Source organism: Oncorhynchus gorbuscha, linkage group LG02 (assembly GCF_021184085.1).
Source record: "Oncorhynchus gorbuscha isolate QuinsamMale2020 ecotype Even-year linkage group LG02, OgorEven_v1.0, whole genome shotgun sequence".
Classification (NCBI taxonomy): domain Eukaryota; kingdom Metazoa; phylum Chordata; class Actinopteri; order Salmoniformes; family Salmonidae; genus Oncorhynchus; species Oncorhynchus gorbuscha.
The window spans coordinates 27463237-27490045 of NC_060174.1; the positions used below are offsets into that span (position 1 = coordinate 27463237).

At 42.4% G+C, this 26809-nt stretch overlaps 1 protein-coding gene across 4 annotated transcripts in view; it reads right to left on the bottom strand.

The window, feature by feature from the left end:
- Positions 1-26809, bottom strand: part of LOC124000216 (cadherin-13-like) — a 701352-nt gene that overhangs the window by 305033 nt on the left and 369510 nt on the right. For all 4 annotated transcript variants that reach the window (XM_046306448.1, XM_046306439.1, XM_046306433.1 and 1 more), the window contains one exon: positions 16691-16835. In XM_046306448.1, the coding sequence (XP_046162404.1) occupies positions 16691-16835 (145 nt within the window). The remainder of the gene's footprint in view (positions 1-16690; positions 16836-26809) is intronic.

Genomic DNA, 26809 nt, shown 5'->3' on the forward strand with positions numbered 1-26809 from the left:
AGGACACAGCCATGCAATCTCCATAGACAAACAGTTGCAGTAGCACTGAAGAGCTCAGTGACTTTCCACTTGGCATCATCATAGGATGCCAACTTTCCAACAAGTCAGTTTGTCAGATTTCTGCCATGCTAGAGCTACCCCGGTCAACTATAAGTGCTGTTGTTGTGAAGTGGAAATGTCTAGGAGCAACAATGGCTCCGCCTCAAAGTGGTAGGCCACACAAGCTCACAGAAAGGGACCTCCAAGTGCTGAAGCACGTAGCGTGTAAATATAATCTATCCTCGGTTGAAACACCCACTACCGCATTCCAAACTGCCTCTGGAAGCAATGGCAGCACAATAACTGTGTGTCAGGATATTCATGAAATGGGTTTCCATAGCCGAGCAGCCTCACACAAGCCTAAGATCACCATGCGCAATGCCAAGCGTCGACTGGAGTGGTGTAAAGCTTGCCGCCATTGGGCTCTGAAGCAGTGGAAATGCGTTCGCTGGAGAGATTAATAACACTTCACCATCTGGCAGTCCGATGGACGAATCTGCGTTTGGCGGATGCCAGGAGAACGCCACCATAGTCCCAACTGTAAAGTTTGGTGGAGGAGGAACAATGGTCTGGGGATCTTCTTCATGGTTAGGGCTAGTCTCCTTAGTTCCAGCGAAGGGAAATATTAACGCTACAGCATACAATGACATTCTAGATGATTCTGTGATTCCAACTTCGTGGCAATAGTTTGGGGCCATTTCATGTTTTAGTATAACAATGGCCCTGTGCACATAGCAAAGTCCATACAGACGGTGTGGAAGAACAACTGGCCTGCACGGAGCCCTGACCTCAACCCCATCGAACACCTTTGGGATGAATTGGATTGCCGACTGCAAGCCAGGCCTAATTGTCCAACATTAGTGCCCGGCTGTTATAGCAGCAAAGGGGGGGACCGACTCTATATTAATGCCCATGATTTTGGAATGAGATCTTTGATGAGCAGGTGTCCACATACTTTTGGTCATGTTGTGTACTAGCTGCATTAAAAGCCACATCATAAATCATCACAAATCTGTGTCATCAATGTATGAAGGTCTGCTTTCCAAAAGCATAAACTTAAGATGAACTGCTAATAACAACCCGACCTAAACACAGATTGACCAAAAAACAGAAAAGTAATTAAGTGGTTATTTTGCTTTTTCTGTAAATGAAATTCTGTGCTTGGTGTTTCCCCAGGCGACATAACAAACGGGTGCGCTTGACAAATTACAGAGGAAAAAGCAATTTATTCAAAAACTTTAGGTTAATATGATCCTGACAGCATTCCATTTTAGTCAAACTTGCAAGTGTTTTAGTGTTTTGTTTTGGTGAAAACCATTTTTCAAGCTGTCAAAAAGAAAATGGAAATGAATAAAGCAAAAACATGGAAACATATTTAAATAATTTGCTTCCCTGGCTTTCACTTGACTAACCCCATAATACCATTTAGGCTACCCATGCGTCTCTTTAAGTTGTTTTGGTTGTACAGTGTAGGTAGGGATCTGAATATGGATTTTGAACCTTCGCTCCCACCTGATTTCTCAGGACCACCTTAACCCCCCCCCAGCCTTCAACTCCAGAAAAGTTCATCACTGTTTTCCTATTGATTTGTTTCTTCCTTTTCCTGACTCAAAAGTAAGCAGCATGACCTATTGTACTACCAATTCCATACTTAAAGATAAATATATTTTTTATTTAACCTTTATTTTAGCAGGCAGTCTAGCTGAGACCATGGTCTCTTTTGCAGATGAGCCCTGCATGAAAATATCAATAAACAACAAATACATGTTAAATACTGGATCTATATACCCATCAACTACACAATACAGGGAAAGTAAAACACAATCATATGAAACAAACACATTCTTCTGTAAAAAAAAGGCCTTCTAACATCTGCCTGAATTGCCGTAGAGGTACCAACTTCACAAACTTTAAGGACTTTTGGAGTTCATTCCACATGAGAGGCACAAGAAAAACTAAAAGCAGATTTAGCTGACTCGGTGAAGGGATCTCCAGGGTTAGCCATCCCTGAGTCCGGGTCTGGTAACTTACATGTCTGAAGGTTAGTAATGAGGTAAGGTATGGCGGAAGTTTATACAAGACAGCTTCCCACATAAAAAATACTATACTGTACACTATGGTAGAAATACTATAGTATTCACTGTACTGTTTTTGCGGACTGTAGTATACTGTAGTATTTACTGTAGTGTTTTTGGGGACAATACTGTAGTATTTACTAAAGTGTTTTTGTTTTATTATCTTTGACATTGAAATGGAGGCTTTCTCCTTGAGGAAACATACAATCCACCTGCAGTGAATCCAATCAAACATTGACATTACATACCAGTCATCTAGCAGGCGCTCCCATCCAGAGTGACCCACAGGAGCAACCATGGTCAAGCGCCCTGCCCAAGGGTACATCGACAGATCCCCCACCCAGTTGAATAGGGGACCCGAACCAACAACCTCTAGACCACCGGCCCAACGCTACCAACTGCCAGGCCACCAACCATTCAAGATACCTCTCAACCATGCAAGACCAGCCCACAGTCCTCCCAGAGGGCGTACACATGGTATTTACTATGTGGATCTAATGCACAAAATAAAATAATAATATGGTTCACAGTTACTCTCCTGATGGTTTGATGCAATGTTAGATTGACCTAAACAGCACCCATATCATCTGCATGGCTCATCGCCTCTGGGAGCTATGTCTTGTCTCAGAACTAACTGAACTACCTCTGCCACCTCTGTGACCCTGTGATACTATGTAATGTAATTAGCTCTTTGTTTCAGTGTAAAAGCCACAGAGTTGATAACAGTATAGGAAACACAGCAGAGCTCAATGTACAGGCCACGTCCAGGCCGCTCGTCTGACAATCCCCAATCGAAACTCAATCAAAGAGTTCATACCCTGGAGCAAAACTGTACTAGTTCCCTGTGGCAGCTGGGCCATGGAGCTCTTCGTATCTCAGCAAACTGGAACATGCCTCTGACAAAGACAGAGCACAGCTCAGGACACAACGGGTGGAGAGAGAACACCGGTTTGAGATTTTGATGTCCATGTACTGTAGGTCTCTCTGTACAAACACTCCCGGCCACTGTAATTTGAAAGACACAGGAACAGGTAATGTAATTAGTGCTAGATGGAAGGTCTGTGTCAAGACCCTGAGTAAACACCTACTTTAAGTTTGTCCCATCTAATCATAACATTGCCCATGGAAATGTTTTCAATACACATTCAATAACCTGAGCAAAGAAAGGTTATAGTTTTAAACTTTTAATGTGAAAAAGGAAATAAGGAGGGGGGTGGGGGGGTTCTAGCTTTCACAGTCTATCAGAGTTATCCCTTTCACAGTCTCTGTGGTCACAGTCAAAGGTCTGACACACACAGACATAAGACCGAATGTCCAAGGACTCAACTCCAAATCAGTTCTTGATGTTTTATCTATTTACGTAGAGAGAGAGAGAGAGAGAGCGAGAGAGAGAGAGAGACCATCAAAGGCTCGATATCAGCAAGTTTTAAACAGCCTTGGGTATGCAAGGCATCATGAATACTAAACCTCCCAGATGTAAACAAACTGAGAAGCTGAAGTTAAACCGCAGCTATCAGCAGGTTCAGGGATCCCAGTTATAGCTCCCTCTTTATTAGCCCAGGACCCAAAGATTAGACTAGCATTGATTTAAATTGAACAAAACATGTCATGATCTTTTTAAATGCTGTCTCCATAAAAAACTTTTCTGACTCTCTTGCCTTCAATATAAACCTTTTAAAAGTCCCACCAGGGGACGTGGGCCAGTTCTAACGGGGTTATCTTGTCCGCGAACACTTATGTGAAACAATGAGGGCAGATAAACTAAATTGGAGAACTGGAAAGAGTGCAGGCTCTTAAAATTCCCAGGCCGTTGGAGCAGAGGCAGATTGAGGCAGGGGAGAGAAGACGGGGGAGAGATTGGTTTGTCTTGTCTCTCTAAGTGGGGCTGTGTGAGTCAGCAGGGTCCCCTCGCCCCCTCCTCTCTCAGAGAGGGGGACAGATAATCAAGCCCCAGTTGATGTGGGACAGTGTAGAGTTACAGAAGGAGAATAGAAACTCTTTAATAGATTAGCAGCGTTCATGTAGTGGATCTGCCACCAGGGAGACCACAGTGGCAGCCACAGCCACACCTCACAACCCACAGTACTGCTTGATTGTCCCTGGAAGTCTGGGAGAGAGCTCTGATCTGCATAGCACTCAGGCATGACGAACAGAGAGGGGGAGAGGGAGGGAGGGATGGGCCCTGAATGATGCAATTTAGGGAGGGATGGGCCCAGAATGATGCAATTTAGTTCAGAGATGAACTAAGAGCCACCACATCAACCACAAAAAGAGTGGTTTAATTTACCCGAAACCACTGAAATGTATTGGAATAAAGGCATATTCGCATATATTCAGATCAAATCGCAGTGAGAATAAAGCATTTTTAGAGAGCTATTTCTTCCACAGAGGAGTCATGCATATTGCTCCTTATGGTAATTCAAAAGAAGAAAGCTCACTTATGATCGCTCCAGACAGATTTAATTGTAGTCTTTTGAGGATAAAAGTGTATAAATGAATGACTAAACAATGCGGGAGTGTTTATAGTTTCTCTAGAGGGGAGACAGACTTTTCACCGTCTACCCCTGAGAGACAGTTGGCTACACCACGATACACATCAGGACGCCTGCAGCACCTGTTCCAGGAGTCTCCCGTCTCAATGAGGAAGTAGGACTGTCATGTGATGTGTCTCAAGTAAGTATCCCATAACCACTCTAACTAAAACATTTAAACCAAGTACAATAATTGTCCATACAATGTCCATAAGAGTGTCCAGCCATCAGTATATTGAGTAACCACTTTACTCAATCAACAACAGAGATAATTGCTGCACGAGAGGACAGTCCTAAACACACTGGGCTCCACAGATCCCACCAACATAAATTTGCTGGGCAGCTGCTTGGCTTGAAGAACAGATAATGAGACATTGTGTGAAAGGCTCCCCAAGCTGTGAGCAGTAGTGGATCTGTGCTGTGAGAGACCCAGACGGCTATGTGAGGAATTCCTAATGGTACAGACAAGGTGCCATTATGCTACAAATTACCTGCCAGCATTAGCGTCACCCTTAGCCCAATAATTTTCTCTCCCGGATCAATCTGGTTCTCTGGCCTCCCTAGCCCTCCACGGGGCCCTGTCTTGGCAATTAGGTATTGATTTTGTTCTCCTTTTATTTTCTGAACCTGATGACCCAACACCCCGGTAGTCTCTCAACTCTGCCGCTTCGTTTTCAGTTGTGACAAGTGGGAAACGCAGAAATGTCTCCTGTCAGACGGTGAACTACATGGGAGGAGGTAAAATAGGCTGCAGTAGGTTGATCAGTTCAGCAAGTCTGGACAAGGGTACATTAAATAGAGCATCATTGGACACTTTAGCGTGTTCTCACATGTGAGGTCATTAGATACTGGGATAGTGCTAATGGATTTGAGTGTCATTGAATGGTTAGTAGTGGATGGTATGTCATGTCATGGTCCTGTATGGCTCAGCTGGTAGAGCATGGCGCTTGCACCACCAGGGTTGTTGCTTTTATTACCAGGGCCATCCATACGCAAATTGTATGCACCCATAACTGTAAGCTGCATTGGATAAAAGCATCTACTAAATGGCATATACTATTATGTATTATTATCAATATTATTATTATAATGATTATATTATAATAATATTATTATTATATTATGATGTTAGCTGATGCAATGTTAGTGGATCGTGCAAAAGAGTACACAAGAGCTTTGCCCTGACCATCGTGGTATATCACGACTTCCGCCGAAGTCGGCTCCTCTCCTTGTTCGGGCGGCGTTCTATGTCAACGGCTTTCTAGCCATCGCCGCTCCATTTTTCCATTTGTTTTGTCTTGTTCCCTGCACACCTGGTTTTCATTCCCTAAACACACTGCATGCATTTATTCCTCTGTTCCCCTCCATGTCTTTGTGTGAAATTGTTTTTGTTACATGTTCGTGTGTATGCATCAGGCTGGGATTTTCCCCGTTATTTCCGTGGCTTGTTAATTGTACACATTTGCTCAATTTCTGTAAACTGTTTTGCGCTGTTACGGATACAGGTATCTTGTGTGTGTGTGTATGTATCCTGTGTTGTTTTCTCTCCTTCTCCCCTCACAGGTGAAAATCATCACTCCCCAATCAGTCACCAATCCAATCATCAATCGGAAGACACACCTCCTCCTGTTTCCTACCCTATCACAGTTCCTTTCCCTTGGTTTAAAAACCCCATCAGTTGTTTGCTCTAGAGCTCAATCTCTCTGTAAATGCCATGTCTGTAGGTCTCTGTGGTTCACTCTGTCGTTGTGTATTAACCTCTCATTTGTTTGAGCACCTCCATAGCACTTTGTCATCACCTGTGAGTATTGTTTTTGGTTATGGTGTTTGTTTGCTTGTGGGAAAAGGGGAAACCAAGACGAGTCGCCCATGGGCATACACTACCCGTAGGTAAACTTTTTAAACACTAGTTAGAATTGGGCGGATCACCCACTGTATTTTTGGTTAGTTAGCTGTTGTTAAAGTAGGCTAGTTCATTTTTGGCGGTGTTTTTGAATACTTATTGTTTCTTTCCTTGGGTCCAGCTCAGCCCCTTTTCCTGCTTTCCCCCCCCCCCCATTACCGTGTGTTTACAAATAAACCTTGAGTTTGACGGTAGATTTCAGTTGTCGTGGTTATTTCGTTCTCACTTTTACTTTGTCACAATTATAATTTGCATGAGTTATGTTACAGGTCTCATTACCATCCCTCCCTAGACTGTCGGGTCAAAAGGGATTAGTAACATGCGTATAGCACTTTTACCTTTGGTTGGAGGTTTTGATACAGTGGCGTCTGTCTGGTTTATTTGCCTCTGCCTTAATAAAGTGTGAGCCTGATCGCAACGCTCTGCTCTCTTGCACCTGACTTCTCCAGCAGTAGCGCACACCGTGACAGTGTTAGTGAGTGTGTTTGTGTGTCAGGGGAGAATGACTGACCACTCTCATTGAAGCCATGGGAGTTCAAGGCCAACTGTGGTACTGGAAGCATAATTACTTCTAATAGACCAGATGTATGTCCTTTCATCAAAAAAATTTACACGCAGAAGAAGTTGTAACAAATGTATTTTCTAATGGCAGCCTGCAGTACCCTGGACAGCCTTCAACTTGAGTTACCATTGAGAGGAGGCAGCACTGAGTTAGCCTGCAACATCCCTTCCTGTAGTAGTTCAAACTGCACATTTGAAGTTGACACATGAGTGAAAATGTATTCCTGTCTTGTCAATTTTTTTCCTGTACTATCTTGATCCTCCAACAGTTTTCTATCCTGGGAACTTTCCTGTTCCATCCTGATATAAATCAGTCCCATCCCGTGCTCATTTTTAATCTCAGAAATAACATCCTCTGTTAGCTTGTCTGTCTGTCCCCCGCTCTGCATGTAACTAGCCGTCATCAATCACTGTATATATGGCAGCCATAGCAACTGCTCCGTTTGGCTGCTGCTCAGCGCCAAAGATGGTCTATTACTGTATATGGATAAATGTAAAGTAAACTATATTAGGCCTACACATGGTTTGCTTTTTTTAATTAAAAAAAGATAATATTCCTATACTGCCCGTTCCTTTGCACTGTCGACTCTGTCCCGTCCTCTCCAGAACTTGATTCTAGAACTTCACTCCCATTCCTGACGGAGTCCTGTTCACGGGTCAACCTGTGCATATTACGCCATTTGTATATAATCTTCATATACAGTGCATTCAGAAAGTATTCAGACCCCTTGACTTATTCCACATTTTGTTACGTTACGACCTTATTCTAAACTTGATTAAATCAATAACCATCCTCATCAATCTACACACAATACCCCATAATGACAAAGCTAAAACAGTTGTTTTGAAATGTTTGCAAATGTATTACAAATAAAAACAAATGCCTTATTCACAAAAGTATTAAGACCCTTTGCTCTGAGACTCCTGTTTCCATTGATCATCCTTGAGATGATACTTTCTACAACTTAATTGGAGTCTACCTGTGGTAATATTAAATGTATTAGACACTATTTGGATAGGCACACCTGTCTATTTAAGGTCCCCCAGGTTACAGTGCATGTCAGAGCAAAAACCAAGCCATGAGGTCAAATAAATTGTCCGTAGAGCTCGGACAGGATTGTTGAGGCACAGATCAGGGGAAAGGTACTAAAACATTTCTGCAGCATTGAAGGTCCCAAATAAAACAGTGGCTTCCATCATTCTTAAATGGAAGAAGTTTGATCCACCTATACTCTTCCTAGAGCTGTGCAGTGATGCTCCCCATCCAATCTGACAGACGTTGAGAGGATCTACAGAGAAGAATGGGAGAAACTTGTAGCCTACTATATTTATATTTTAATACAATCTCAGTTTTCATTTGAATCACCCTTAGTTGTTTGTAGCCTAACAATTGCAGACATTGGCAACTTTGTATTTCTAGTCAACTGCGTTCTGAAGTTACTGGACGTCACAGAGACAAACATCTCGATTCTATTTTTTAGCAGAGATGTTCTGTTTAAAGTGACGCGGAAAGGCAAAAAATGGTCTGACAACGCACATGTCTGTTCTACGAGTGGTCTGAGGCAGTCAGTAAATAAGAAATATTTTCAATTGCAACTTTAGTACCAATGGTTTTGGGAAACATCTTGGAGATTTAACGATGCTCCTAGGAAGGTTCTTACGATTAACTTAGCCTTAAGATGCTTTTGGGAAACTGAGCCGAGAGCAAAGCAGAGTCAGACTGCGCAGAGGAATGCAGAGGCACATCCGCTCTCACAGCGGGAGCCTAGGCCCTAATTACTTATGATAAAGACACACATTTGATGGTAAAACTCGCACAAACTCTGTTATCTGGAATATGTTTATTTATTCCTCATGTTCAATTTCATGAGAAGGATTTGTTTAAATACTTAGCTGACAAATCAAACATGGCCTGAGCACTAAGGGCAGATATAGAAAAACAGCCACCCCCAACACAAATGGCGAAATAGAGGCATGCCTTTTATTCCACACAGATACCTTGAAAATGTACTGTAAATGTTTTCATGAACTGTAGCAAGGCAGACCAACTATTCCAAGGCTGTCAAAAAAGATGGGGTGCTTGGGGAATACGAGAAATTGAGAGAGTAAAAAAAAAAGCAAACGAGAGTGCATGTCGAAATGTACAAACAACCTTGGGGCATGCATGGCAGTGAGAGAGGAGTAAGAGAGAGAGTAAAAAAGGAACTGAAAAGGAGTGTGGGTAAGTAAACAGAAGGGGAGAAAGGCTTGCCAGGAGAGCTGGGCTTGGGGTTGCTCAGTTATCAGTTTCCACAGAAATGTCAGGAGCAGTGAGACATTGTCCCCTGCAGCCTCCCCTGTTGCCTGCTGGCCCCCACAACACAGACAAACACATCACCATACTGTATTATAACATACTACAGTAAAACACACACTCCACACAAACACAATTTCCATAATTTCCATGGTAGTTTAGAGGGTTTGTTTGGGGGCAACTATACTAAGTATAATGTGGTATGGTTAAGTTATTCTTGAAGAAATATGGTGTGGAATATTGCAGAACATATGTAGGGTAAAGAGTGAGGTAAATAAAATAAGGCAACCCACATGAAATAATACTATAGAAGGCCTAAATACTACAGTATTCATTCAGGTGTTAATATTCTCTTTACTGTAGTATTCACTGTAGTATACTGCAGCAATAAAAGTTAACGATAATATAAAAACTGTAGAAAAAAACCTGTAGTATATTCAATAGTAATTCATGGATTGTTTTTCAGATTGTAGTATACTGTAGTTTTTACTGTAGTGTTTTGTGCGGACTGTAGTATACTGTAGTGGTTTTGGATACAGCCCTTAGCAGTGGCATATTGGCCATATATCACAAACCCCCGAGGTGCCTTATTGCTATTATAAACTGGTAACCAATGTACAGTAATTAGAGCAGTAAAAATAAATGTTTTGTCATACCCGTGGTATTCGTCTGATGTACCACATCTGTCAGCCAATCAGTATTCAGGGCTCAAACCACCCAGTTTATAATGTAGTTTATTATTTATTAACTGTAGTGTTTTTGCAGACATTTTTGTAGTATTTACTACAGTGTTTTTGGGGGGATAATAATGTAATATTTACTATAGTATTCTACACTATACTACTAACTTCTATAGTAAGTACCACACATGTTAATGTGTAGTGTAATATTCTATAGTATACTACAGTATTTTGATTTTGGAAAGCACACAAACACATGCTTGCTGCTCATACATTAATATTGAAATCACACAAACAAATCAACTCCTCTACAGGTTGTGTGTTACAGTAATGGTATGGGAGAGTAAGGGTTAACCCTGGGGAGCATGTTTGAGGCCAGCAGTAGGGTTGTGAGGTCTCTGATTGGACCCCTCCTCCTGGGAAGTCCATATTAATGACAGGACTGGACAGGCCAGAGGTCCAGGACGCATCTAGGACCTGTCCACCTCTGTGATTAATGATGCTGGAGTCAGTGGTCATTTGCTGAGTGACATGGGGGCATGTTGAGTGTGAGGCTGTGGGGTTGGGTCCTGATTAGGATGGTATTGGCAGGGGCATAATTATGAGACTGATCCCATTAACCTCATCTCACACCCACCCCTGTCCACATAGACACCTAGCTAAATAACTACTGTACACCTTGCCTGGTGCCACCTCTCAGGAGCAGGGGCAAAGTGCACTAAATTCATCTCATTACTTTCTACTGGCACTGTGTGTGTATCCCATCTGCCCCCCCCCCCCACACGCATAACCCGCTTCCAACAACCCTGAGCACTGTAGAAGTGAAATGAGAGCAGGATTTAATTGTCTCCCCTGTACATCATCAGTCAGATCCCTCATCTCAATTTGATTTACCATGGCAACTGCGCCAAAGAGATGTTATGAAAATATAGTGAAATTAAATCAAGACCACAGCGTTTTTGAAACATATCATAGCAAATAAAACAAATCAGCTTCAATCTTATTAAAGCGAGTCACTCGGAGGACCTGATTCTACTTTCTAGATTAAATCGAATCCAAACTAGGCAGGAAACTACACAACATAGCCAAAAGTATGTGGACACACTTTCAAATGAGTTGATTCGGCTATTTTAGTCACACCCGTTGCTGAAATCGAGCACACAGCCATGCAATCTCCATAGAAAAACATTGGCGGTAGAATGGATGTTATTGAAGAGGTCAGTGACTTTCAACGTGGCATCGTTGTAGGATGACATCTTTCTAACAAGTCAATCCGTCACATTTCTGCCCTACTAGAGCTGCTGTAAATGTTGTTATTGTGAAGTGGAAATGTCTAGGAGTAACAATGGCTCAGCCACAAAGTGGTAGGTCACATAAGCTCACAGAACTGGACCGCCAAGTGCTGAAGTGCGTAGCGTGTAAACATTGTCTGTCCTTGGTTGCAACACAAACTACCGAGTTCCAAACTTCCGCTGGAAGCAACGTCAGCACAATAACTGTTCATCGGGAGCTTCATGAAATGGTTTTCCATGGCCAAGCAGGCGGCTACACAAGCCTAAGATCACCATGTGCAATGCCAAGTGCCGGCTGGAGTGGTGTAATGCTTGCCGCCATTGGACTCCGGAGTACTGGAAACGCGATCTCTGGAGTGATGAATCGGGCCACAATCTGGCAGACCGACGGACGAATGCCATGAAAAAGCTACCTACCCGAATGCACAGTGCCAGCTTTAAAGTTTTGGGTGGAGTAATAATGGTTTGGGCTAGGACCCTTCGTTCCAGTGAAGGGAAATTTAACACTACAGCATACAATAACATTCTAGATTATTCTGTGCTTCCAACATTGTGTCAAGAGAATGTGGCAACAAAGCGAGGTCCATACAGAAATGGTTTGTCAAGATCGTGTGGAAGAACTTGACCGGCTGGCGCAGAGCCCTGACCTCAATCCCATCAAACACCTTTGGGATGAATTGGAATGCCGACTGCGAGCCAGGCCTAATTGCCCAACATCAGTACCCAACCTCACTAATGCTCTTGAGGCTGAATGGAAACAAGTCCCAGCAACAATATTCCAACATAAAGTGGAAAGCATTCCCAGAAGAGTGGAGGCTGTTATAGCAGCAAGGGGGGACCAACTCAATATTAATGCCCATTATTTTGGAATGAGATGTTCAACGAACAGGTGTCCACATACTTTTTCTATTCATGTAGTGTAGTTCTGAAATGTTAATGCAGCGTAATTTCCAAAGCCTTAACTTGTCTCAGTAAAAAGATTCACTTTTAACTAGGATGATTCATCTGTATTTTGGCCTGAACCTCCATATCCCAATAAAAACCTAGCCCGCTGGGTATCTGTCATATTCCTGAATCCCACCCAATTCACTGCAAGGCTTTAAACCATAACTTTACTAAGAGATACAGGGATATCTAAAGTAATTCCATAATTTGGACCTTTGGCTATTAGAAAAACCTGCTTTGGTTGTTGATATTAGTTCAGTGTGCAACCAAGAGCTCTGTGACTACTGTTTTATTACCCCGATGATAGTTTGCACATCATTATGCCTTCATTAGCCAAGCTGTATGTAATCCATACAGCCAAACTGTGCAGTTGAAGACTATTGTCACCATGGGGAATAACACTGTGTTACTCTACTGACTGTGGGATTCATTTCTCTCTTTGCCTGCTGACTTTGCTTTTGGAGATGTAGTGGTATGTACAGTATATTTGTTTGTGTGTAGGGATAGGCATATGAAACTATGTAAATAATATCATAAGAATTTTGCAGATTTCCGGAGAGACTTCTGATGTTTTTTGTAACTGTTTAAACTTGGACATTTGCTTACTGCGCAGCCTACTTAACAGCTGCAGCACATGTCTCTCCTGAGTCGCACAGGTTGCACATTAAGCAACTTGGGCAGGGGCCAGCAGTGTGTGTGACACCTGAGGGAGAGAGAGAAAAAGTAGCCACTGAATCGCGTTAGTTAGACAAACTTGTAAAAGTCATAAATTATCTATCATCCCATCTGGCAGTGCCGGTCTTTACAGTATCAAATCAATGTAAAGAAACTAGCTAAGATACCCAGAGGCTATTTTGCTGCGCTACTGGAAAAAAAGGAATACTTTCGCAATGTATTCAAATACCAACCTCCATTCAAATGGCTGTGCCCATCCCTATTTGTGTGCTAATGATAAGAGCACAAGTCAGCTCTTTACAGAGGTAGGACCGGATATCATCTCAAATCAAATCAAATTGTATTGGTCACATACACTGTTCAGAAGATGTTATTGCGGGTGTAGCAAAATGCTTGTGCTTCTAGCTCCGACAGTGCAGTAATATGGAACAAGTAATATCTACCATTTTCACAACATATACCCAAGATACACATACAACTAAGTAAGGAATGAATTAAGGAGGTACGTATATACATATAACCTACATTTCAAAAGTTTGTGGACACTTAGAAATGTCCTTGCTTTTGAAAGTAAAGCACATTTTTTGTCCTTTAAAATAACATTAAATTGATCAGAAATACAATGTAGACATGGTTAATAATGTAAATGACTATTGTAGCTGAAAACGGCCGTTTTTTAAATGTAATATCTATATAGGAGCACAGAGGCCCATTATCAGTAACCATCAAACTAAAAACATTTCTCAGAAGAAACTAGCTCCCTGGTAAACAGAAAATACCCGAGCTCTGAAGCAAGCTTCCAGAAAATTGGAACGGAAATGGCGCCACACCAAACTGGAAGTCAAACTGGAAGTCTGACTAGCTTGGAAAGACAGTACCGTGCAGTATCGAAGAGACAGTACCGTGCAGTATCGAAGAGCCTTTACTGCTGCTCGATCATCCTATTTAGGACCATGCCTCAGGACTACCTGGTATGATGACTCCTTGCTGTCCCAAGTCCACCTGGCCGTGTTGTTGCTCCAGTTTAAACTGTTCTGCCTGCGGCTATGGAATCCTGACCTGTTCACCGGATGTGCTACCTGTCCCAGACCTATTATTTGACCATGCTGGTCATTTATAAACATTTGAACATCTTGGCCATGTTCTGTTATAATCTCCACCTGGCACAGCCAGAAGAGGACTGGCCACCCCTCAAAGCCTGGTTCCTCTCTAGGGAGTTTTTCCTAGCCAATGTGTTTCAACACCTGCATTGCTTGCTGTTTGGGGTTTTAGGCTGGGTTTCTGTACAGCACTTTGAGATATCAGCTGATGTACGAAGGGATAAATTAATACATTTGATTTGATTTGATCAATCCTGTGTTCCACTGGCATGTTGTGTTAGCTAATCCAAGTTTATCATTTTAAAAGACTAATTGATCATTAAAAAAACCTTTTACAATTATGTCAGCTCAGCTGAAAACTGTTGATGGTGATTAAAGAAGCAATAAAACTTGCCTTCTTTAGACTAGTTGAGTATCTGGAGTATCAGCATTTGTGGGTTCAATTACAGGCTCAAAATGGCCAGAAACAAGACCTTTCTTCTGAAACTTGTCTGTCTATTCTTGTTCTGAGTAATGAAGGCTATTTCATGTGAGAAATAACCAAGAAACTGAAGATCTCATACAACACTGTGTACAACTCCTTTCACAGAACAGTGCAAACTGACTCTAACCAGAATAGAAAGAGGAGTGTAAGGCCCCGGTGCACAACTGAGCATGAGGAAAAGTACATTAGTGTCTAGTTTGAGAAACAGACAGAAAAGTGGTCCGTGCATACGTATTCACACCCTTTGCTATGAAGCCCCTAAATAAGATATGGTGTAACCTTATAAAAAAATATCAAAAACTTTGAACATCCCACAGAGCACCATTAAGTCCGTTATTAAAAAATGGAAACAATATGGCACCACGAAAATCTGCCATGAGAGGGTCGCCCACCAAAACTCACGGACCAGGCAAGGAGTGCATTAATCAGAGAGGCAAGAAAGAGGCCAAAGATAACCCTGAAGGAGCTGCAAAGCTCCACAGTAGAGATTGGAGTATCTGTCCATAGCACTTGAAGCCGTACACTCCACAGACTTAGGCTTTACATAAGAGTGTCCAGAAAAAAAGCCATTGCTTAAGGGGAAACATTTGGGGGGGATATAGACCTCTGTGGCTATTATTGACGAAAATTATCTTGGGAGATAGTACGGACGGCATTTGATTGTGAGATATTCTAGGTTGGGTAAACAGAAGGACTTAAGTTCCTGTATGTTATCACAGTTACACCATAAGTCGTTAATCATAAAACAAATACCTTCACCCTTCTGCTTCCCGGAGTGATGTTTGTTCCTGTTGGCGAATAATATACTGATAACCCAACTGGCTTTAAAGAGTCAAACAGAGAGGGCCATGTTTCCATGAAGCAGAGTATGTTACAATCCCTGGTGTCTCTCTGAAAAGCAACTCTCAACTTGAGCTCATCAATTTTATTATCCAGAGATTGGACATTAGCAAGTAAAATTCTCGCGAGTGGTGGGTGGTGTGCACGCTTCCTAAATAGGACCAGAAGACCGCCTCGAGTACCTCTCCTTCACCTGTATTGTTTTGGGTCAGCCTCTGGAATAAGTTCAATTGCTCTGGGAAGAACAAACAAAGGATCCGCTCGAGGAAGTCGTAATCCTGGAAGTTCTGGTGAGTTTCCCTTTTGTGTCGTGCAAACTCATTATCTCTCTTTCTAACTGTCTTTTTCTCTGTCTCTCACAAACACACACACTAATTCACATGCGTGCACACATACACAGTAATACACACGGACATACATATATGTATGCACACACACCCGCACAGATACACACAGACACAGACACACACACACATACACATACACACACACACACACAGTGAGTGACAGCTGAGGGAGAGAACATTGTGTGGTAAGGGAGGGTGTGTGATATGGTGGAATGAGTTCAGACCTCGAAGGGCTCTGCTCTCTCTCTGACTTTCTAATTTCTGCAGCCCATAGAAGTGGAAAGAAGAGAGAGGAGAATTCATCCACTTTCCAAATGGTCTGCTTCCTGTGTGATTCATTGAACAACAAAAAGACAACAACAATGACCTCGTAAAAGGAGGAAATGAATGAAAAGCTCAACTGATGATGTTCACCTTTCTATGGTCACATTGTTTGCAAAGGTGTGTACTAAACACGTGCATTATTCTGACACATTCATGGGGTTTTTCATAATGTGTCTTAGTGTATGTCTTTCAAAATTGAAGAAGCACTTGAGAACAATTATGCTCTCAAGTACTGAGAACAAATAATCAATATGACAAAGTAATTACTCCAAAATGTTCCTGTCTCTCTTTTGTCCCCTCAGCAGCTTTCACAGAGACCACAATTAATACAACACTATATAGTCTAGTCAAAGACTGGTTACTGCTGGCGGTAGTAGACAGTTGATAATGACACTCAATCACCATCTTCATACTAGCTTTCCCTTGACCCAGGGTTATCTTCAGTAGGAACCAAACGGCCCGAAATGGGGAGAGTCTCCAATAACTTGTCCAATAGGAAACGCTTGTTTTCTTTATCCATTGCAAAATGTTGGCAGCATTGTGCACTAATTAATATTACCCAACATGGCCATAGAAAATCAGAGAGAGCAGCATCTCCTACCTGTAGGTGAGCCCTCCAGCACCTCCCCAGTGTAACGGGTCTCCTTGAAGATGGGCCTGTTGTCATTCTGGTCATTGACGTCCACGAGCAGGGCTACAGGACCCTCCACCAGCTTCCCATTCTGGTCTGTCACAGACACCTCCAGCTGCAGTCAGGACACACAAGGGTCAGGACAGGAGTTCAAAGGTCACAAGTATTTCACTCATCCAGTTGGCATTGTAGGGTTTATGCGGGATGAACACTGGGGTCGATAGACTTGTGAAAGTATGAGATGTATGAGAAGAAGAGGTCAATCATGTGGTTGAAAATGTGTAAAAAAATATATATATTTTGTATGGACAAGAGTAGTTTATGTATTGATTCTCGGACTGAAACACACACTCGACACATAGGTACGTAACACATCAAATAGTGGCTACATTGTTTCCAATGATATTCCACTTAAAGCACTGTAAACTCTATGTAAAAAAAACAGAAAGTGGTACCAATCTAGTGCTATTCCATTTGCCTCTGTTTTCTCTCTCTCTCTCTCTCTCTCTCTCTCTCTCTCTCTCTCTCTCTCTCTCTCTCTCTCTCTCTCTCTCTCTCTCTCTCTCTCTCTCTCTCTTTCACAACACTACAGCAGCAGAACATATAATGTAATGAATAGATGGACAGTGATGAAAGTTAACGACTGTAATTTTCACCCAAATGATGTCGCAAGCATTTATCTCCCGCTGAAGTGAAAATGTCACTTAGAGAGAGACTTTGAAACATCAGTCCTAGGCTCTGTGCAGGGGGGGTAATTACATTGCGTTTTGTTGCCCATGGTCCTCAATTACTCTCAACCAGCAGGAGAGATGAGTGGCTGTTCCTGTTCCTGAATGAATGGATGGATCTGATGTTAGACACCTGTGCTGCTTTGCCATGTTACCAATGAAAAGACACAATGAGAGGACACATTAGGTCCTAGTAAGCTCCAAACCACAGGAAGCATCTCAAACTCACTCACCCCACTGAGTGCAAACGTCAGTTCATCATTTAGTTCAGATTTACATTTAGTTGAGTTGTCTGTTGTGAATGTAATGTGAAATCAACAAAACCTTTCCCCATGTGATTGGATTTAGGTTAAAAGTTAGGTGAAAAAAAGATAAAATTCCCTTTGGTGATGACTTTTTGCAAATTAAATGACTTTTCAAAGTCATAAAAATAATTTTGGGGGGTTGAAATGACGTTGAAACAATGTTGATTCAACCAGTTTTTCGCAGTGGGACCCCTCACTCACTTCCCAGAATGACTCTAGAGTGTGCTCTCATCAAACTATGGATTATTTAATTCACCAGTTATTTATCTCTCCCTATCTTCCCTCTTCACAATGTCCTCTTCTCTACCTCTATCCATCTCCACTTCTCTCCATTCCTAGCTCTTGACACTGTATCAGGTACCTGTGTGATGAAAGGCACTCCCTCCCTCCATCCAGCCCGCTGTCCTGCCTGGTAGCCTGCTGTGCTGCCTTGCCTGCCTGCCTGCCTTGCCTGCCAGCCTCGATCAAGCTCTGGAGCTCCTGGAGACATATTTCACATAAACCCTCAGTGTTGTGGTGCTTATACTGCCTTACTCTGCCATACAGTTCCTGGTTTCTCACTGTGATATCTCTTAGTTTAGTCTATCTCTCCATCTCCCCCTCTCCCCTCCCCCTTCTCTCTCTGTAAACGTGGCTAGGCTGGGGGTGGAGCTTCATTGGCTCTTCCTCTAAGAAATGTTGAGAGCCCTCCCCCCACAGGCCCATATAATTTATTTATGTATTCAACATCTCCTTACGCTGCTGTATGGGCCCAGTCTGTCAACCCCTCACAGGCGGGACGTCTCCGGCTTAGCAGAGCACAGGCGAAACAAACAAATTCCAACATCTGACACAAGCAAGCTGATTGAATTACTATGAGTCAGAGTGTGAGCCCCAGCTCTGCTTAGTTAACATACCCACCCGTCTGAGATCCAATTTAGCATCATGTGTCGTACACTTCAACGCTGAAATAAGAAGCCTTAATGTTAATTCTTCACTACCTGCCCCATAGTTTATATGGAGAGCTACTCAGTATGCTCATTGTACTCTGCACTGTCTGAATATATTGTCGGAAGACGTCACGTACCGGTACCTTGAAAGTGTTTAACCCCAGACTGGATCAGTGTCATTTCAACAGATAATGAACATAAGGAGCCGCTCTGAAACTAAAATGAAAAAAATTGAATTAGTGTATGACATCACTTGACATTACAGTCACACAGTCACCTCTGTCCACTGTTTCACACCATCAGAATAACTTATGTACCCGCTTCCTCTCTCTCCAATAGAAATAGCTAACAGGATAATTCCCCTGAGAGTCAGACCCAAGGTATCCATCACAGAGAGTGGTTCGGTGGCAGTGTCCTTCTCTTCTCTTATCTAGCACATGAGTTGCTCCTGCTCCCCTCACTATCAGTACTGCATGATATCTCCCCCCCCCTCTATCACACAGGTCATCCACTCTCCCTCTACCTCTTCTATCTCACCATCTCCAGTGGTGGGCCCCAGGCCAGGCGCACAAGGCATAATGGTAGTATTGAACAGAAGGTGAAGTGAGAGCGTTCGGGGTTAGAGACCTAATGGCCCTATACATTATCAACTCTTCTCCTCTGTCCTTTCTCCTCGGCTGTGTGTCGGTGTGGAAGCAGCAGCACAGACTACAGTACAGTAGCAGGGGATTTATGAGGGGGCATTTCCTCTACCTACATGTATGTCTTCATCAGCAAAACTGACTCCCAACTAATGGTGCTCATATGAGCAAACTCAATCTCATTTTCTCCAGCAAACCGTGTCCCACACAAACACAAAGGTTAAAATCATAAAACACAAATAGTATATATGTCTGTATATGGCCTAGACTAAAAAACACATACCATCTAGTCCTGTGTATCTGATCCAGCTTGCCTGAACCATCAAAAGTCATTCATATTTCAGTGTTTTGTACCTAGCATATGTGTGGTTTAAATAAGCCGCCTAACATGACATAAGCGGCTCCTTATGTACACCTAATCAATTCTAACAATCAAAACACAAACTAATCCTGATAATTACACACACACCCACACACACACATGCATACACACCAAAAGAACAAAACATGAATAGGGTAACATCTACAGTGCCTTGCGAAAGTATTCAGCCCCCTTGAACTTTGCGACCTTTTGCCACATTTCAGGCTTCAAACATAAAGATATAAAACTGAATCAACAACAAGTGGGACACAATCATGAAGTGGAACGACATTTATTGGATATTTAAAACTTTAACAAATCAAAAACTGAAAAACAGGCCGTGCAAAATTATTCAGCCCCCTTAAATTAATACTTTGTAGCGCCACCTTTTGCTGCGATTACAGCTGTAAGTCGCATGGGGTATGTCTCTATCAGTTTTGCACATTGAGAGATTGAAATGTTTTCCCATTCCTCCTTGCAAAACAGCTCGAGCTCAGTGAGGTAGGATGGAGAGCATTTGTGAACAGCAGTTTTCAGTTCTTTCCACAGATTCTCGATTGGATTCAGGTCTGGACTTTGACTTGGCCATTCTAACACCTGGATATGTTTTATTTTTTAACCATTCCATTGTAGATTTTGCTTTATGTTTTGGATCATTGTCTTGTTGGAAGACAAATCTCCGTCCCAGTCTCAGGTCTTTTGCAGACTCCATCAGGTTTTCTTCCAGAATGGTCCTGAATTTGGCTCCATCCATCTTCCCATCAATTTTAACCATCTTCCCTGTCCCTGCTGAAGAAAAGCAGGCCCAAACCATGATGCTGCCACCACCATGTTTGACAGTGGGGATGGTGTTTTCAGGGTGATGAGCTGTGTTGCTTTTACGCCAAACATAACGTTTTGCACAAAAAGTTCAATTTTGGTTTCATCTGACCAGAGCACCTTCTTCCACATGTTTGGTGTGTCTCCCACGTGGCTTGTGGCAAACTTTAAACAACACTTTTTATGGATATCTTTAAGAAATGGCTTTCTTCTTGCCACTCTTCCATAAAGGCCAGATTTGTGCAATATACGACTGATTGTTGTCCTATGGACAGAGTGTCCCACCTCAGCTGTAGATCTCTGCAGTTCATCCAGAGTGATCATGGGCCTCTTGGCTGCATCTCTGATCAGTCTTCTCCTTGTATGAGCTGAAAGTTTAGAGGGACGGCCAGGTCTTGGTAGATTTGCAGTGGTCTGATACTCCTTCCATTTCAATATTATCGCTTGCACAGTGCTCCTTAGGATGTTTAAAGCTTGGGAAATCTTTTTGTATCCAAATCCGGCTTTAAACTTCTTCACAACAGTATCTCGGACCTGCCTGGTGTGTTGCTTGTTCTTCATGATGCTCTCTGCGCTTTTAACGGACCTCTGAGACTATCACAGTGCAGGTGCATTTAAACGGAGACTTGAGACTTACACACAGGTGGATTGTATTTATCATCATTAGTCATTTAGGTCAACATTGGATCATTCAGAGATCCTCACCGTACTTCTGGAGAGAGTTTGCTGCACTGAAAGTAAAGGGGCTGAATAACTTTGCACGCCCAATTTTTCAGTTTTTTATTTGTTAAAAAAGTTTGAAATATCCAATAAATGTCGTTCCACGCCATGATTGTGTCCCACTTGTTGTTGATTCTTCACAAAAAAAATACAGTTTTATATCTTTATGTTTGAAGCCTGAAATGTGGCAAAAGGTCGCAAAGTTCAAGGGGGCCGAATACTTTCGCAAGGCACTGTAAATGAGATAACACATTAATTTAGGGATATTTAGGAACACAAAAGGCTTCCTTTGGAGATAGGGATTAATAAACAGGCCCCTCTGTGAGTCCTATTGATATTCTCCTTGACACAAACACACCTCACAGCGTGCCGTGTCTGAGCGACTAAGATAATATTATTATATAATATCTGATCTTCGGAGAATGTATGAACATAGCCATCATCTGATTGGGAGACAAATGAAACAGCTAACATAAGCCCGACTTCAAACGCAGGACTGTGCATACTGTATGAAATAACTTTTCAAATGCCACAAACTCACCCCATCAAATAGCTTTGATTTTCCAGTCTAACTCAGTGATAGTCAACACACACCTCAGCTAAATGACACTGGTTGCCTTGTACTTTTACCTTTGTTGTTTTCAAATATTCAATTTCTTCCAAATGTTTACACCTTGTCAATTGCATTTAATCTCGCAGTACACACTCCTGGTGCTGTACAGAGAGAGTTTTAGACAATGTACACACATTCTATGTACTACAGTGCATTTCTTTACTTCTTTCTTTCTTTGTCCATGTGACAAGAGCTCTGTCTCTGGTGAGGTGAGGTGAGATGACCCTTCTGGCTGGTGGAAAACCATGACATGATGCAAGTATCTCTCATTACAGACCGTCCCTGCTTTATCTGTTGATTTATTTCTAAATCAGGGCCAGATGAATGAGAGATACCAGACCAGTGATTTAAGAGATAGCTAAAGAAAGCCACACCGTCCACTGCCCGTGTGTTTGCAAGTCCATTATGCATTGTAACTATAAATTCATTATTTATACATACTTTGGGTATCGAATTCACCTCATCGATTTCAGTAGCTTCTACAAATGATCAGGCAGCCATCTTTTGACAAGCATTTGTATTAAACAATAGAACATTTGACCTTACATCAACTGAGATTATTATGTGTAAGTACTTGGAATGAGTACTTGTCTGTAGCCCAGGACCTCTAACTAAGATAATTTATATTGTGGGTGAACAATAGATAGAAGACAACGACTGAAGTCAGTGACAACATAGTATACCTAGCATAGCTGGGTAATTCACTTCTCAAATCTGTAACTCCTCTCTCTTTCTTTCTCTGATAGGCATACCAGAAACTACTTACTATGGGACTATGAAACATATGCACCCCCCCCACCCCCCATAGTCTCACACACGTTCTGTGGAGTCGACTGAATTAGCACTCCCACACGTCCCCATGGCACATGCTTAACTAGTACCTCAATGTGGATGAAAGCCTGTGGCCCCAGAGGAATAGAGCATTGGTATGGCATGTATAGGAGCCTATATACTTAGAAAAAAAAGGGTTCCAAAAGTATTATTCGGCTGTCCCCACTAGCATCACCACACTGGATGGCTCCGACCTTGAATATGTGGACACCTATAAGTACCTAGGTGTCTGGCTAGACTGCAAACTCTCCTTCCAGACCCATATCAAACATCTCCAATCGAAAATCAAATCAAGAATCGACTTTCTATTCCGCAACAAAGCCTCCTTCACTCACGCTGCCAAGCTTACCCTAGTAAAACTGACTATCCTACCGATCCTCGACTTCGGCGACGTCATCTACAAAATTGCTTCCAACACTCTACTCAGCAAACTGGATGCAGTTTATCACAGTGCCATCCGTTTTGTCACTAAAGTACCTTATACTACCTACCACTGCGACCTGTATGCTCTAGTCGGCTGGCCCTCGCTACATATTCGTCGCCAGACCCACTGGCTTCAGGTCATCTACAAGGCCATGCTAGGCAAAGCTCCGCCTTATCTCAGCTCACTGGTCACGATGGCAACACCCATCCGTAGCACGCGCTACAGCAGGTGTATCTCATTGATCATCCCTAAAGCCAACACCTCATTCGGCCGCCTTTCGTTCCAGTACTCTGCTGCCTGTGACTGGAACGAATTGCAAAAATCGCTGAAGTTTGAGACTTTTATCTCCCTCACCAACTTCAAACATCAGCTAGCTGAGCAGCTAACCGATCGCTGCAGCTGTACATAATCTATTGGTAAATAGCACACCCATTTTCACCTACCTCATCCCCACAGTTTTTATTTATTTACTTTTCTGCTCTTTTGCACACCAATATCTCTACCTGTACATGATCATCTGATCATTTATCACTCCAGTGTTAATCTGCAATATTGTAATTATTCGCCTACCTCCTCATGCCTTTTGCACACATTGTACATAGACTCCCCTTTTTTTCTCTGTGTTATTGACTTGTTAATTGTTTACTCCATGTGTAACTCTGTGTTGTCTGTTCACACTGCTATGCTTTATCTTGGCCAGGTCGCAGTTGCAAATGAGAACCTGTTCTCAACTAGCCTACCTGGTTAAATAAAGGTGAAATAAAAAATAAAATAAAAAACACATTTGGGTTCCATGTAAAACCCTCTGTGGAGAAGAACATTTTCAAGTTCTAGATAGCACCTTTTGTTCTAACATGTAAGAGCATGCAGCTCACTCCAAAGGTCTAAATTAATGAAGGGAGAATTTTAATGTACAGTCATTGAGCATTCTTTGCTAAATCTGCATACATTGCTGAATGACTCGTAATGCTCTTGTAAGCATGTGGTGCCCTAAGAAAATGAGCCAAAGGCAGCGAGAGAATTTCACAGTCCAAACTGAATCAATGGCAGGCACGTTGCCCTAATTTCTCAGTGCCATTCCTGAGAGGGAGGCAGCTAGCTGCTAATGGGAGCCCAGTGACACTGCATTGCATTCTGTACACAGCTCTGTGCTTGTTAGGAAAATGAGTTAGCGATTTCTATCACTCTAAATATTTCCTAAAGTTTAAAATGTGTGTGTTTTTAAGAGGAGGCAGTGATTTAATTTGGATGAAAATTACTTAAAAGTATGAAGAATGAGAGAAGATGGGAAAATTACACGCAGCACACATCACTGGCTGTCACAGTCCGCCATTACAGGATGTTTATTAGCTGAGTTGGCCATGCCTTCACAAACTACAGATATCAGACCATTCACTTCTCCATGATTATATAATTCTCTTTCCCTGTCTCTCTGAGTGGTTAGATATATTTCTATCTTTATCACTGTACAAACTAAGAGATCAAATATTTCAAATTGAGCCATAAGAGCTCTCTACTACCCTTCATGGTTGATCAGCCTTCTCTGACTACCTCCCTCTCTGAGTGGTTTGCTAGCTCTCTCTCTTACTTTCTCTCTCGCTTACTCAACATTCAAGAGTCAACTCTACCATTTACTAGCCTCACATGCCGTCTGATATCGCAAGCTTACATGGATGTTCGCTTCATGGTAATAGCGCAGCGGTAATCAGTCTGGTAATTACGAGGCTAACCATTTACTGTAGATTGAATAAAACACAATGGATAATATCTGCTTGAGTCATGAACCGTTGATAGTTTCCACATTGACGTCTCACAAAAGGGATCGTTCAAACACAGCCTTAGTCCAAAAAAGAACATTGATGAAAACCATTTCACATGCACACACCTCTGAAGAAAAAGTCAGTAATCTTGACATGAGAGGAAAGCCATTTATTGGGTTCCCTCCCTGACCTACAATAACCACTAAAACAGAATACTGTACACTTTGAATAAGCATTATCTGACTAACACAGAGGATGAAAGGAGCTACAGACCGCTGTCTGGTGAAGTCCACACAACATATTGCATCTATCAAACAGTTACATGACCTACAGCAGGGATGATCAACTAGATTCAGCCATTGGTCAGAGCGGATGGTCAGAGTGTAACGCTCGTCGTTGGAATGAGGAGAGGACCAAAGCGCAGCGTGGTAAGTGTTCATCTTGTTTTATTAAACCGAGAACACTAAACAAAATAACAGAGGAGGAAGGAAACGAAACAGTTCTGAACTGTGAAACAAAACACAGAACAGAAAATAATCACACACGAAACACAAGTGGGAAAAGGCAACCTAAGTATGATTCTCAATCCGAAATTACTAACGACACCTGCCTCTGATTGAGAACCATACCAGGCCAAAAGCAAAACACAACATAGAAAACGGAACATAGACAACCCACCCCAACTCACACCCTGACCATACTAAAACAAAGATGGTCCTTCTGTAGCTCAGTTGGTAGAGCATGGCGCTTGTAACGCCAGGGTAGTGGGTTCGATCCCCGGGACCACCCATACGTAGAATGTATGCACACATGACTGTAAGTCGCTGTAAGTCGCTTTGGATAAAAGTGTCTGCTAAATGGCATATATTATTATATTATATTAAAGACGTAACAAAAGAACTAAGGTCAGAACGTGACACAGAGGGCCCGAAGATAATTACAAATAATTTGTAGACAGTAAATTGACCGCAAGAAGCCCAAACAGATATACTATTTGACTACAACATAATCATTTCAAACCTTGCTAACATGTTGAACTTCCATTCTCTCAGACCAGGGGCACAATGTATGAATGTATGGTTGGATCATTATCGCCATTATAACCATAGGCCAGTACGGAGAATTAAGTAAAACCACAATTATAAGTCCCTATCACCATCCATGGCTATGGCCGATTTTATCTAGCAGCCACCTGAGGTCAACGATGAGATGCAACAATTCAAGCTTTTTTTCTGTCAATGACGTTTAGCATCAATGATGTGATTAGTTCAGGATTTGTATTTTTATTGGGAGGGCGGGGGAGGGGGGGTCGAGATGAAGAGGGGGATAATTTAAGATACTCTTTGAACTAGGTTTTCAGGTGCTTTTGGAATATGTGTATGGACTCTGCTGTCATAGCTTCAGGTGGAAGCTGTTTCCACCATTGCGGTGCCAGGACAGAGAAAAGCCTGGACTGGGCTGAGCGGGAGCTGCACTCCCATAGGGGTGGGAGGGCCAAGACACCAGAGGTGGCAGAACAGAGATCTTGGGTTGGAGTGTCGAGTTTGAGCATAGTCTGAAGGTAGGGAGGGGCAGTTCTTCTTGCTTCTCCGTAGGCAAGCACCATGGTCTGAGCGCACATGCTGATTGGCTATTATTTTATACTAGCTGGCATTCAATGCTACGGGAGGCAACAATGCCATATTCTTTTGGACCAGACAGCATCAGATAGATAAACTGAGACAAAGCAGAGCTGTTTCATTCGCTCGGATGCTTTCTCCGGTGAAATACATTCAGCCTATTGCGAATTTAAGGACATTTATGGTAATTTTTCAGGGGGAAGCCTGGCTTCCCTTGGCATCCATGAATACATGCCACGGAGTTTCTCTCTAATCAGTTAATAATGCTACAGAATATTGGCTGCTGATTATGTTGACTCTTTTGTCGAAAAGGCTTGGATTAGCTTAAAGACGAAGTAC